Raw genomic sequence first — 13,358 nt, forward strand, 5'->3', positions numbered from 1 at the left:
CTTCTAGAAATAGATTAGTCCTAAATTATCCTAAGCGCGTTAGCTGTACACAGTGTAACTTTGGTATGGTATTTGGTGACAGATGCAAAAGTAGAAATGAAAATAGGACATGTTAAACCAGATACTTTGTAAACTGATTATCCCAGGATATTAGGTTCCATTAAACTTATAATAAATATATTTTTCTTTTTTTCCTTACTCAGGGGCGTGCCTCATTAACATCTGAGAAACAACGTTTTGCCCATGAACATGGTGAAATGAAAAATCTAGAAGATATTGTTAGAGACATAAAACCATCTGTGCTAATAGGTAATTTCTTTTACTTTAAAGCAATGACCTTATTCTTTGTTGGAAAAAAACGGGGATGTGGCTTTGTCTGAAGACAAGATCAAGTTCCTCAGAACAGTTTACCTTTGTGTGTTTTTAGAAAACACTGGGTGCATAATGGACTCTATTAAGCAACTGAACAAATAGTAACTATCCAGGCATGTAACACTGCTTTCACTCCAAGCCATCCATTTCACAAGGGGAATAATCCGACTTGGTTTAAACATCTGATGGAGAACCTTATCACCTTCCTAAATTACTTCTGATTTAATGTGGATGGTGTAATACAAATAACCTCAAACAGTCTGAGAAAACTGAGCTAAGCACATGTAAAGCTGTGCAAATATAAGCATGCTGTAGCTGAATCTTCTTTTCCCTCATATTTAGGTCCTTAGCCACCAGTCCTTTGTGCAGACCATACCACAGACTTTACAAAGACTTTTTCTTTTATAAAAGCTGCAGGATTTGGGATATCAGTAAAGGATTGCTCAGGTCTCTACAGTATGGTTATTATATTTCAGTGACAGTTTCAGGAATGAACTGCAAGTACTCTTAAATAAATTTTTTAATATGTAAGACTTGAAAATTCATCTATCTGGCTAGTAAAATCATTCATCAGATGCTGGAAAATCTGAAATGCCACAGTGAAAGTTATCCTGCATTTTAAGAGCTACCTTTTTGACTATGCCTAGACTATGTGGTCCTTGTTCAGTAGAATCTGCTAGTGACAATGATCATGAATGAAGCAAATATCTTATCTTTTTCTATGCTTCATAAAGATATGACTGCAAGAGAGAGACCAAGTAGTCTGAAGAATTTGTTTAGTGGAATACAAGGCTGAAAAAGCTAGTGGAACAGAAGACTAGATTGAATGATCTGTGATATTTATCTAGATAAAGGCATGTGGACGCTTCGGGAATGTCTGCTGTCATGAAATATGGATGTTTACTGTGTGTCATTTTTATATATAAATCTATGCAGTGCTTTCCCTCAAGATCACTTTCTTGTATCCATGCTGCATAATGAAGGCTCTTCCAACAGAAACAGCAATGAAAATTAATATTGGGGTTTTTTTGGCTTGGAGGACTAGTCATTTGGTATCTTCCCCTGGGCAACGGGAGTCATGGGGAAATATGCTGATACTCCTTCTCCCAGTGTTTTACTTAACTCTATCTCAGTGAATCTTCATATACATTTTATCACTCACGATGGCTCAAGAAAAAACCTTAGTTTAGTTTGACCAAATGTAAGAAAATGCAATTTTAAAATTAAAAACAAAAAATAAAGTCAGATTGTTCAGAGCATTTTGTTTTAACTATATCTGAAGATAGTTGTCATTCTTACTATTGGCTGTCCAGAAGCAGTTTTAGAAGACATTAAACATTTGGCAACTGCAGACTTAAACAGAAACTAAAGTGTATAACAGGATCTTATACAAGTGGGTCAAAATCATGACTGCCATAACTGTTCATCAAACACAGTGACCCAGCTGGTCTAGCAGAGCTTTTGCATCTAAGCATCCTTGTCCATTCATAGAAGGTGAAGTACAGAGAGCTCCGATTTGAAAAAAAAATAGTAGCGAGTGATGGAAATGTTCGAGCAAGGGTTGTTTAAACTTTGAGAGAAGTCACTGATTTGCATCAATTGAGGAGTTGCCTCTTTTGTTACCAAGGGATCAGAATAAAGGAGATTTGGCCAGCTGCAAAACCAAATGGGTCTTAGACGTTATTTGCCCCACATTAAGCACCTAAACAGCACCTAAAGAGCCTGTCATAGGGTGCTTGGGCTTTCAGTACACCTCTTGGAAAGCTCAATTTAAAACAGTTCAGGGAATTTCAGTGGGGCACCCACTTATTCATATTGAGGGCATAGGCTGTGCTTGAAGATGTCTCTGTAAGGTGATACCATGCTTCATGTAGAAGCAGTCAGAAAATACTCAGACACCTTTAAGAAATGTTAGTCCTGGAGCGTGTATGAACTTCTAGACAGCTCTGCGAGGCGAGGACCCCTTTTACCTCCCTCCAAGTACCTTGTGCTCTCCTCAGGCAGACTCCAAGCTGTCTTTTTAGAGTGAGAAATCTTGGGATGTTCATTTGTGCACAAGTAACAAGAGGTTAGAGGTTAGAGTACTGACCCAAGAGAGACACCCTCCTGGGGGAGATTCCTACTCCCCCAAGAGAGGGAACAACAGCTTTTTTCCTGCTGTTGAAATGCTGATGCTATGTGGAAAGCAGTACAGGGAGCCAGGCACTGGGGGCTCTGAGCAAGAAGGAGGCTTCCTTCTCTACAAGCCAAGTGATAGAGGCCTCCCCGGACATAAAGATTGTTAGGTTTACTCCAAGGTCTGTTTGTCTTTTTTTCACTGAAGGTGTGGAGAGCAAGGATCTCATCCTTGGATTCCCAACTCTTGTAGGTTAGGCAGAAATACAGGTGTATTGGCCATCACACCATCACACACACCCCTTTTTGGTTGTGAGTACAGTGTGGAGAATATAAAAGCATCTCTGATGGGATGGAAAGGGATGTCTTAAAAAAAATTGTTGCTATCAGGGAACCCTTAGACTGAAAATTGGGAATATTCATCAGCTAAAGCTGGAAATGATGAAATGATCAGCTGTAGAAGGCAGAGATTTGTCATGTCAGAAAGAATTGAAATCTGACACACTGGATTTGGGAGAAACTATCCAGTCTGTTGCATGAGACTTTAGGAGACAGAGTTGTACCTTTCTGCTCTTTATCAGACTTACCTGCAGGTTAGGTGATACATTTCTATTTTATATAAAGGGCCTGAGAAAAGTGAAGTGGGAAATTCACCAAACTGCACAGGGGTCAGTAGGTTCTACCTTATGTTAGGGATAATACTGAAGTTTCACTCTTGCAAAATCTTTTATACAAAACTTTATTTTAACCACATGTTAGGAAAAAGGTTGAACTCCATTTTAAAGAGACAGGTATGCAGTAGAAGGAGCTCTGTTCTTTTAAAAGAGCATATGTTACCTTGAACTGATTGCATTTTTCTGCTTGTTATGTGTGTTTTTCTTCTTTAGGAGTTGCTGCAATTGGTGGTGCTTTTACTAAACAAATTCTTCAGGATATGGCTGCTTTAAACAAACGTCCTATTATTTTTGCTCTCAGCAATCCTACCAGCAAAGCAGAATGCACTGCTGAGCAGTGCTACAAATACACAGAGGTAATCAAAGATTAACATCTCTCCAGTATACATGGTGAAAAGTAAATCTTCAATTAAATTTAAAATGGGAGGAAGAAAGAGGGTGGAGTAGCAAGTACTAATCATGTCTCTGTGTTTAGGTAAAATAAGTAACAGGTTTTCCAGATTTTATCAAGACAATTTAACTGGAGTCAATACATGCTTGCACCCTCATAAAAACATGTAATAGCTTTTATTGGTGTCAAGCAAGATTCATAGTCTTTATTTTAACAGAAGCATCAGTAACCATCAATCATTAAAACCTTATTCCTGATTTTGAACGGTACCACTTTGTGTAATATATACACACAGTGGTATGCTTTTCATTTGAGATTTTATAAATATTCTTTAGGGTTAGAAAATACTTCAATACAGGAAATAGAATCTTTAAAATAATTCTTTATTAAGAACTGGGATAATTGGTGCCTTTTACAAAGATTTTTCTTATGGAATCATAGGTGAAAATTAGGACAACTGTGCTTGCTTATTTATTATTGCATTATAGTGCTAATAAACACATTATCCTGTAATTCAGTCTAGAATTTGAAATGTATGACTACTTGACTGTATGTGTTTCATAGGGGATTGTGTTCAGATTTCTTTTCAAATACAGGGCAGCTTGAATGACAGTTTTACAGTGTTTAAAAGACAAATTTAGCATGCCCGTTCCCCACTGCACAGTACACAATTACAGCACAATGCAAGAGCCAGGGAAGCAGCCTACGTGAAGGTTGGTTATAGTGCGTAATGACATCTGGTAGGCAGAGCAAAAGACACACTGAACTATTTGATCTGTCACCAAAACATATAATAAACTGACCATGATAATACTGAATGACACCAAACCAAACAGAATATTCTTCTGAAAAGCTGAATAGCAACAGTGGTATATTTTAAAATGCACTTTCCAGTTCTTTAAAATAGGCATAGATATTTCTGATGCAAAGTGCCTCTGAAGTATTTAACAGTGACATTTATCACTTCAGCAGTGCTAGCAGAAATAAAGGCTGGCTTTTCTTCCCCACCTAAATTTACTGCTTAAATTTGAGTGTGCTCCATCCCCAGCAAGGCAAGAGCCAGCCTTTGGGCTGCCAATGTAGAGCCTGTGCAATGTCACTCTCCTCATTAGTCCAAAACTGCCATGCCTGCTGTAGAAATTAATTGTGTCTCCCTGTGTATCAGGAATGATCTGGGGAGAACCTGGATAGTAGTGCCACTGGTGAGTCATCTCTGAGGTGCCTCTTCTGCCACCCTTGAATGGCACTCGATGGTGCCAGCATCTGCTCCCATCGAGGTGTTCCTCATCCCAGGGGAACAGTGAGACTCCATCAGACTTGCAGCTCCCTTGCAGCCCATCTCTTGGTACTCCAGTGGTATCACAACTCTGAACATGCATGTAACTAAGCCTAATACTCCGCTTAGCTGATGTTAAGCCATTAGCAACATAAGCCCTGTCGCCAGGTCTGGGTCACCCCACGGGCTTCTGTTCCTCCCCACAGCTGCCTGATGTGTGCCAGCGTGGAGCTACACCTGTTTTTGGGTCCTGGGAAGAGATTTAGATGTCCCATGTGAACTGCAACATAAAATGAGTTAGAGCCAGTTCTCTTGTCCTCAGGACAAGTGATATGGTATAACTTGTATCTGTACAGCTAAATTCTCAAATTCCCCAAAGCAGGCTGGCTCTTCCGTACTGCCTGCTGGGACCAGTCTGTGCATGGTGCCTGGGCTCTAGTGGCAACAGTGCTACCCCAAAATCTGCTGGGAAACATCCTAGTGGTTTATCAGTATTGAATGATCCCACACCAGTGGCCTGAGTTGGTACCCTCACCCTGCTCAGTATATGACAGTGAGGGGAGCCACAAGGTCCCAGAAGAGGAGGTCCCATCACCAAGTTGTGCTATAGATTGTACCGTGGGATGATGTTCCTGGGACAACACGTGTACCTCTGTCATTCTGTTGAGCTGGATTGGGCACAGGGGCCCGAAGAGACTGGGAGGAACAGAGAGTTCTGCCTGTCCTCACAGCTCCTCGGAAATTGCCACATCCAGAAGTATAACATTTAGTGGCCTGTCATTTTTGTGGATGATCTGCTGTTGGGAAAAAAATCACCTGATGTTACAATGACAGTGTTGTCCACTTTAAGTGTTACAGCTCCAGGTGCATACCTTCTTCCCATGTGCCCTTCTGCTGGCATGGACACACAGAGTGAATAACGAGTGATGGCTTTCACTTTCTCCTCCTCTAAATTGTGCTGATAGCTCTTACCTGAATAAGGCAGCTGTTACTCTCTGACATGAGATAGTTACAGAGCATTGCCAGTAATCTCTAGGATCAGCATCCTGATGCTCTTGAGACATAATCAGTTAAGTAGCTCTAACACCTTCTCAGAAGAGACAGCAAATGGGTGTAACCCAGCTTCCACAGTGGTAGATATTTAAAGGGATGTGTGAAATACTTCAACAGCATCCTCGTAACTAACATACTTTCTTTGGCTTTCTTGTTATAATTCAGGGACGTGGCATTTTTGCCAGTGGAAGTCCTTTTGATCCTGTCACTCTTCCAAGCGGACAAACTCTCTATCCGGGACAGGGTAACAATTCCTACGTGTTTCCAGGAGTTGCTCTTGGTGTTATTTCGTGTGGACTGAAACATATTGGTGAGGACGTGTTCCTCACAACTGCTGAGGTACTGTATTAAAAATTATTTCAATTCCTTAATTTAGTAACTTGGTAATAATGAAGAGTTAAACAGAAAAATTTAAACATTATCTTTTAAATTGGAAAAATAGTGCTTTCTGTGTAAGGTCTTTATCTGCAAGGTATGTTGGTTTTTATAAATTCCATTTGAACAAGTTATTTTTAAAAAGTTAATACTTGGCCCAAAGGTCATCTGACATAAACTTCACTTTTTGTTGGCAAGGAAAAAAGAGAAAGATTTCAGTACTGTATTATCACAGATGAATGCACATATGTACAATTTGGGTTTGATTTTAGATTGAAAAGAACTGCATTTTGATGTTGGTAGCTTTGGGGTGACTTTTGTGGGTGTTTTTCTTGCAAAAATTATTTTAATTTCTTTTAGCTTTTTAGCTTCTTGCTTTTTTTGAGTAAAGCTGTTGGCATCATTTTTTGTGGACTTACCTTGTCAACAGCTAGTGAAAGTGCTCCATTGCTTTGTAGTTCCTTGCACCACAGTTTGGCACAATTGCCATGTTATTCTTCCCATTTTCTTTCTTATCCTTTTCTGCATCGGTTCTTTTCTTTCTTCAGGCAGTTTGTTATGACCTTTGTTGTGATGTTATTCAACATGTGATCTCTCCTCCTTTATCTCCACTCAGTGGGCAAGAAATGAACAGAGAGGAAACACTTTGGTTCTAGGAGTCCTTCACCACCTACTTCCAGTGATTGTTCAAAATCTGACATCCACTGTCTTACAGTAGGACATATAAATGCACAGGATTGTACCTTCAACATGTATGGGAGAAGAATCTGGCCTTCATGATTTTAGAATCCCTTATTCAAACAAAATAAATTACCAGCAGTGGTTGAAATCAAATGGTTAACACAATTTTTATTTTTTTTTTTTTTTTTTTACAAAACAGTAAGTCAATCTTCCTGTAGCTCTTTCTCACCTAAGAAAATTGTACCTTTCTGTGCTTTTCTGGGTCCACTATCTTTGCTCCTCATCTGCTATGGCATCATAGCACCCTTACCACTCCTTCCTCTGACCCTTCCCATCTCACCCCCTTCCGGCCCTGTCCTGCATTTCCTGTCTCCTTCATTGCCTCTGTTGGTTCTGCTCTTGGCTGGCACCAAGAGCAACATAATGAGCCTGATAGGACTCAGCTTCCTTCTGCTGAGTGATGTGATATCCAGTGATGCTCAAGCTCCTGGCTACTCTGCTCCCAAGAACATGCTTCCAAGCCCATCCTGCTCAGAGAGAGCCCAGGCTCAGTACAGACAGTGATTAGAGAGCCCTAAGCAGTGCATGATGGTCTGACCATGTCTGTGCAAAGTCATTAAAAGCCTGATGCTTTTAGGGTATGGAAATAAGGAAGAAGGCCAGCTTCAGTTTATCAAGTTAACTCTAATTAACCTAGATGCTCTTCAGTGGTAATTTCTACCTAGTCCAGTTCATATAAATTACAATCCACAGAACTTTATGAAAATGCACCATCCTAATCTTTAAAGAAGCTGTGTAAGGATGCTTGGAAATACTTGGTAGTGTAGGTCACACAGAGGAAGCCTCAAAGCAATGCAATTAGCAACTATTATAGAACAATTAAAAAAAAAAAAAAGAAAAGTTGCCCTAATTAGCAGAAGTGAGAATGCCTGACTCAACTCTTGCAGCTTCTCTAAGGTATATTGCATTCCAGGATTCATGCTCCTTGTGTCCTCTTTGTGGATTAAAGGGAAGAAAATGTCCCTTTACTGTCACTCGAAGGCAACATGATGGCAGTATGTGATATGAAGCTTTCATAAAGGGTGAGCACTTGCACACTGCCCTTGCTAGATTTCTAAGGGTTTTTTTTTAAGGTGCATACTATGACATCTTTAAAAAAGTTTGCCAGCAGCTTGCCCTCTATAAGAAAGACATTCACAATTTCCATCTTTAAAATTAGTAAAAAGGCCAGACTGTCTCCACTGGCTTTAACCATCTTAGGAGGGCAATGATCCATCTCATAAGTCTTTGGATAATTATATCCTCCCTTTAAATCCTTCCCTGTAATTTCAGTTGGATACGGTGATCCTCACTTGCTGGTCTAAACTGCTGTGTTAAACAGTTGTCTTATTTCATTCTAGAAGTTGCTTCATTTTGGTTTGGGTGAAATGGCTCCTATATATAGAGTGCTGATAGATTAAAGGTGACACATATGTGGATTGAATGATTTTTCAAGTGGCAGTCCACTAAGTCAAAAAAAAAAATCTGTTCTGAACAAAGAAACGTAACAAAGAAGTAAAATGGTATCAGAAATTGTGATGAAGCTTTTAAATTCTCTCCTGAGGTAGAGGTTTTCTCCTGACTTCTTTTTTGGTAAGTTTTGCTACATAATTGCTATCCTCTAGTAAAATCCCTAGAAAAGTTTGACATGTAAAAATGTATTTTTTCTTGCATAGAAAGTCTATGTTGGTGGCAAGATCAATGGATAGCTACTCACCTTAACAGCTGGAGCTGAGAGCAGTCACATCTGGTCTCCCTACTTGTGTGAGAGGCAGTGTGTGACTGGGGCTTGGGGGAGCTACAGCCGGTTACTGAGCAAGGCCACAACTGATGGATTTCAGAGGAGTCTTTGCCAGAAGAAGTGTCAGGGGTGTGAAGGCCGGGAGGGCTGCGCAGGCCCTTAGCTGAAATTACAGTACAAAGCAAAGGCAAATGTGCTTTTTGTTTTGTTTCCTTGGCTTTTTAAATGGAAGGATAAAATCAAAATAGTTTCATGTGGGTTTTAGAATAGTGGTTAGTATTCTCCATTTGGAAAGGAAGCACCCAAGATGCTGCAAAATTTAAAGCACCAAACCCATGCATTTTAGACAGAGGGACCTTCTCAGATTGTAGCAGTAGCTTACCTGAAAAAAGAAGGTAAAAAGAATAAGCAGCCCAGGCTGCATGCCTGCACCTCCTGTCTTCTTTCTTTGCCACGTCCCCAATTAAATCTGATAAAAGTCACAAATAGCTTATTGTAACTACAACAAATTCTACTTTCAGTGTTCTTTTCTTCCTGCCAAGTAAAATAGAATGTAACTTTGATTTTGGACAATAAATCTAAGGTACTGTAAGTTGTAATACCTCTTAATTGCAGGCAATTGCTCTGTGATGACAAGAGACATTACCTACTCTTCTAAGTCCTACAAAACACAACAAAAGGGACAGAGAATTACGAACTAATGAAATATTCTTGGCATGTGTGACCTACAGTTAAGTTACGCCAGAAATAATCCTGTTAAATTATTTAATTATAGAGAATACATCCTCCAAAAGCCAAAATGCCCCCACTTGCTTTATGCCGTTTGTCCTGTCTTGACTGTCTTTCATTTAGGTTCTGCAATAAGGCTTAGCTAATTTCTCTATTAAAATTTGAATTAATTAAAATTTAAAACATTAAAATAGCCATACTGGGTTGGACCTAAGATCCAAACAGCTCACTATCTCCCTGTGAAAGTAATCAGTAGCAGAAGCTGAGGAAAAGAGGATAAATAAGGGGAAAATACAGATGGCTTTTCAGCTTCTGGCAGCCTGTACTATATGGCCTTCCTGTGTCGGAAGTTTTATCCCTGTATGGATTTTTCTTTCATAAATGAGCCTAGTGGCTTTTTAAACATGTTTATACATTTGAGCATCTTTTGGCAATTAGTGTCACAATTTAATTATGAGTTCTGTGGGAAAAGAAACGCTCCTCCTATGATTTCCTGCTGTCTGATGATTTGGGTTCCCTATAGTGCCATGAGAAATGTTCACCTTCAGTTGTCTTTTGTATTTTCTGTCAGTCTTCTCTTTTTTTCTCACAAGTCTATTTATTATTTTTTGTCTCCTTGTACAAAAAATAATGACCCTTGCTATCCTTTATACCCCTCATGACTCTATCCCATTCTTGTTTGACGTAGGTGGAGCAAAAATGCAAACTTTTCAAAGTGGTGTTACATTGTGGATTTATACATTGCTATAATTACATTTTCTGTGTTGTCTCTTACTTTCTTAATAATTCCAAATGTTGATTCATCATTTTTTCCTCCACCACCGAACTGATGTTCTCAAGGAGCATTTTTCAGAGACCACATGGAGAAGATGTCATTCTCTTTGAAAATGCTTATTTCTGGTTTTTTTGCATAGTTTTTAATGCTGTTACAGGAATATGTTAGAAGGAATAGCATAGCATCTATATAGTTAAGCTTGCTACCTCTCCCACTTCAAGCACTGCCCAAATGTTTTGTGGCTTGCTTTCTAACCACCCCATCACAAAACAGAAGTATTCTACTCCTAAACTTTTTTTTTTTTTTTTTGTGATGCGTTACACTAACAGCAACTTGCTGTTGATTTCTTCAGATTTCATCTTTCCTGCAGAGCCCCATTAAACTGTTAATAGCAGAAATCTCATGTTGTAAGCTTCTCTTTACACATTCAGATGCACATCTTGTTTTATCAAAGGGCTGCATATAATTTTAAAACAACCTAGTTGCTATCATGGAAAGCAAAAACTAGATTTCACATTGTCTTAGCTCCCTCTAGTGGGTTTTTATCTCTGCTGTATTTCTCAATATGAGATTGAAATATAAAGAAATAATTTTCCTTTACTCATTATACTCAACAAAAGTATAATCTCTTGTTGCTCTTTTTATCATTTCCACTCCAAATGGAAAAACTTACTACACCTACCAGCATGCTGGGTAGGTTGCAGAAGAGAACATTGTTTTTGAACCTGAAGTTACTACAGTGTTTGCTCTGTAATTCAAACTGTTTACATACTTCTACCAGAAAGGATGATAGCCAGGCATCTCTTCTGACACAGTCCTAGTTGTTTGCAAGCAATCTACACATGGTCCTATTTCCCACATGCAACAGGAACTGCAGGAAGCAGTTTGTGCTCTTTCAAGTATCTTCCTAGTATGTTCCCTCAAAACTGCACTTCTTGCTTTCTCTTTGGACCATGTTATCAGTTTCATTTCACAGTGTTTCCTGGACTTACCTGGTGTTTTCAGAACCTCTTGATGGGTGATAGATGGCTCCACCAGATGCTATCCAGACCAGAATTTTCCTTCCATCCACAGAGTACCCCTACAGGTCACATCATGCAGTAGCATCCCTGCACTTCTGCATCAGTCAGTGATTTGGTTCTAACTTTTTGTTATCTAAGCTCTAATTGCACAAAAATGTATCATTTCTCCGGATGGGAACACTAAGGGTGTTGTTACATTACTCTTCTATTTTGCATCAGAATGGTCTTTTGGAGCACGTCTCCCTGGTGTCCCTACTTGGTCCACAGTGTGTCATGATCTTGGGAGGAGAGGGGGACTAGTTTCCTTTTGGATGAAATTAAATGGAAGGATACACTCCAGGAGCAAGGCTAATGTACTAAATATCAATGGAAACTGCTTATAAACTGTAATAGATTTCAGAAGTATGAGCTTGCAGTGTACAAAGAACCTCCTTTCCTTGTGACTGTTATGTGTTCCTAGCTGTTTAAAGGGCAAGGGACATCCCCTCCCCAGAGTAATTTCCTTTCTGTCCCAAAGCAAGAGAATTTTGAAATTTGGATTCTGCTGATGCAAATCTCTTAATATTTTTTGATAATTTTTTTTGAAAATCGTAGTTGAGAATGTTAGTGAAGGCAGCTATTAAAAACTGCATAAAGTCAGACCATTTTTAATATATGAATTTTATGCTTAATTTGCTTAGAAGGTATTTGGATTTGGTTCTAACTAGCAGCTCCCTAGAAGGTACAAAGGTGGGCAGTTAAAGAAATGAAACCTTCAAGTCCACCAAAGAGATTACAAGAGAGAAGACAGGTTAGTGAACTGGCATCAGCAGATTCTCAGGCTCAGCAAATCCCAATCTGGATCACTCTGAAAGGTTATTTTCTATTTCAGATCCCCAAATGACAAACAAATTTTAGCTAATGATAGCAGAAATATCATTAGACCCAAAGGCAGCCCCAGGACCCTTTGGTTCTTAAAAGGTATCTGTTGCAGGAATAGAGAAAGTTCATGAAGTAAGCCCATAAGCAGACATTGCAAGCAGTGTCTCTCCTCACTCTGCAGGGAATGTCCTTACACCTCATGGTAATAGAAGGTTTTTCATATGGCCAGTGAGTTAAACAGTAAACAACTTCTCAGCTTGCTCTGCTTTCCTAATCTGTTCATTGCTGGAGATGACAACAAAACATTTCCAGTCTTGCTAGGAAGAAGAAGCAAGAATATTCAGGCCATAGAGGAGATGATCCTCTCAGACATGCATCAGAACTTTTGTATCATTCCTTGTTTCCCCTGGTTAGTCTGGTGAAAAATCAAGCAAAGAGCAAAATGATTTCTTTAGTTACTTGGTATGGTTGAGATGATGGGCCTACTTCAGCCTTCAAGTGGAGTGGACTGACTTCTAGCAGCACTATGTTTTCTGTCCCAGCAAGCCAGAATTTAGCATTAGACAGCGTTATTTCTAAATCTGACTGCAGTGGCCAGCAGGGCTTAAAGAAGACCCTGAATAATCTCACTTTTATTTTACTTTCTGTGGTTGACCATACGTACTTTTATGATCTCATACAGGCTAGATATGTGAGCTGGATACACAACAAACCTGCTCAGCCACTAGTAATTTTGTTCAAAGCATTTTACACTTAAGGGTTTCAGCTCTGTTCACTGCACAGGATGACTTGACAACTGTTAGCATAACAGGTGCTTCTTTAATCTCAGAAGTCTTTGACCCAACAATTGATGGTTGGGATTTATATCTCACAGAGAACTATTTGCTAGTTTATGTGTGTCATGGACTTATTCAAGACTTGAATAAGTCTTATTGTCTGAGTGGGAAAAGGGCATAACTCCCGAAATTTCTAGTCCTTGTGTGGCTACTCCTAATGATAAACCTGGCTGTAAAAAACACTGCCTAGGTGGATTAAGCAGTATCTGCATGATTTGCCGAAGCAGAACGATTTCTTTGCTTAAGAGTAGATCACTGTCTAATAAAGCTACAGCTGCATCTGCGTTTCAAGTTAAACATGTCTGCTTTATTTCTAGGTAATAGCTCAGCAAGTTTCAGAGGAGAATTTACAGGAAGGTCGTCTGTACCCTCCGTTAGTCACTATTCAGCACGTGTCGCTGAAAATTGCTGTGAGGGT

The 13,358-nt window shown here is 39.3% G+C and overlaps 1 protein-coding gene across 1 annotated transcript in view; it reads left to right on the forward strand.

Annotated features, from left to right (window-relative positions):
* Positions 1-13,358, forward strand: part of ME1 (malic enzyme 1) — a 185,590-nt gene that overhangs the window by 169,678 nt on the left and 2,554 nt on the right. Inside the window, exons 10-13 of the mRNA XM_074819678.1 lie at positions 204-309; positions 3,375-3,517; positions 6,047-6,220; positions 13,258-13,356. Coding sequence (XP_074675779.1) covers positions 204-309; positions 3,375-3,517; positions 6,047-6,220; positions 13,258-13,356 — 522 coding nt within the window. The remainder of the gene's footprint in view (positions 1-203; positions 310-3,374; positions 3,518-6,046; positions 6,221-13,257; positions 13,357-13,358) is intronic.

The sequence above is a fragment of the Strix aluco genome, chromosome 3 (assembly GCF_031877795.1).
Source record: "Strix aluco isolate bStrAlu1 chromosome 3, bStrAlu1.hap1, whole genome shotgun sequence".
Lineage (NCBI taxonomy): Eukaryota > Metazoa > Chordata > Aves > Strigiformes > Strigidae > Strix > Strix aluco.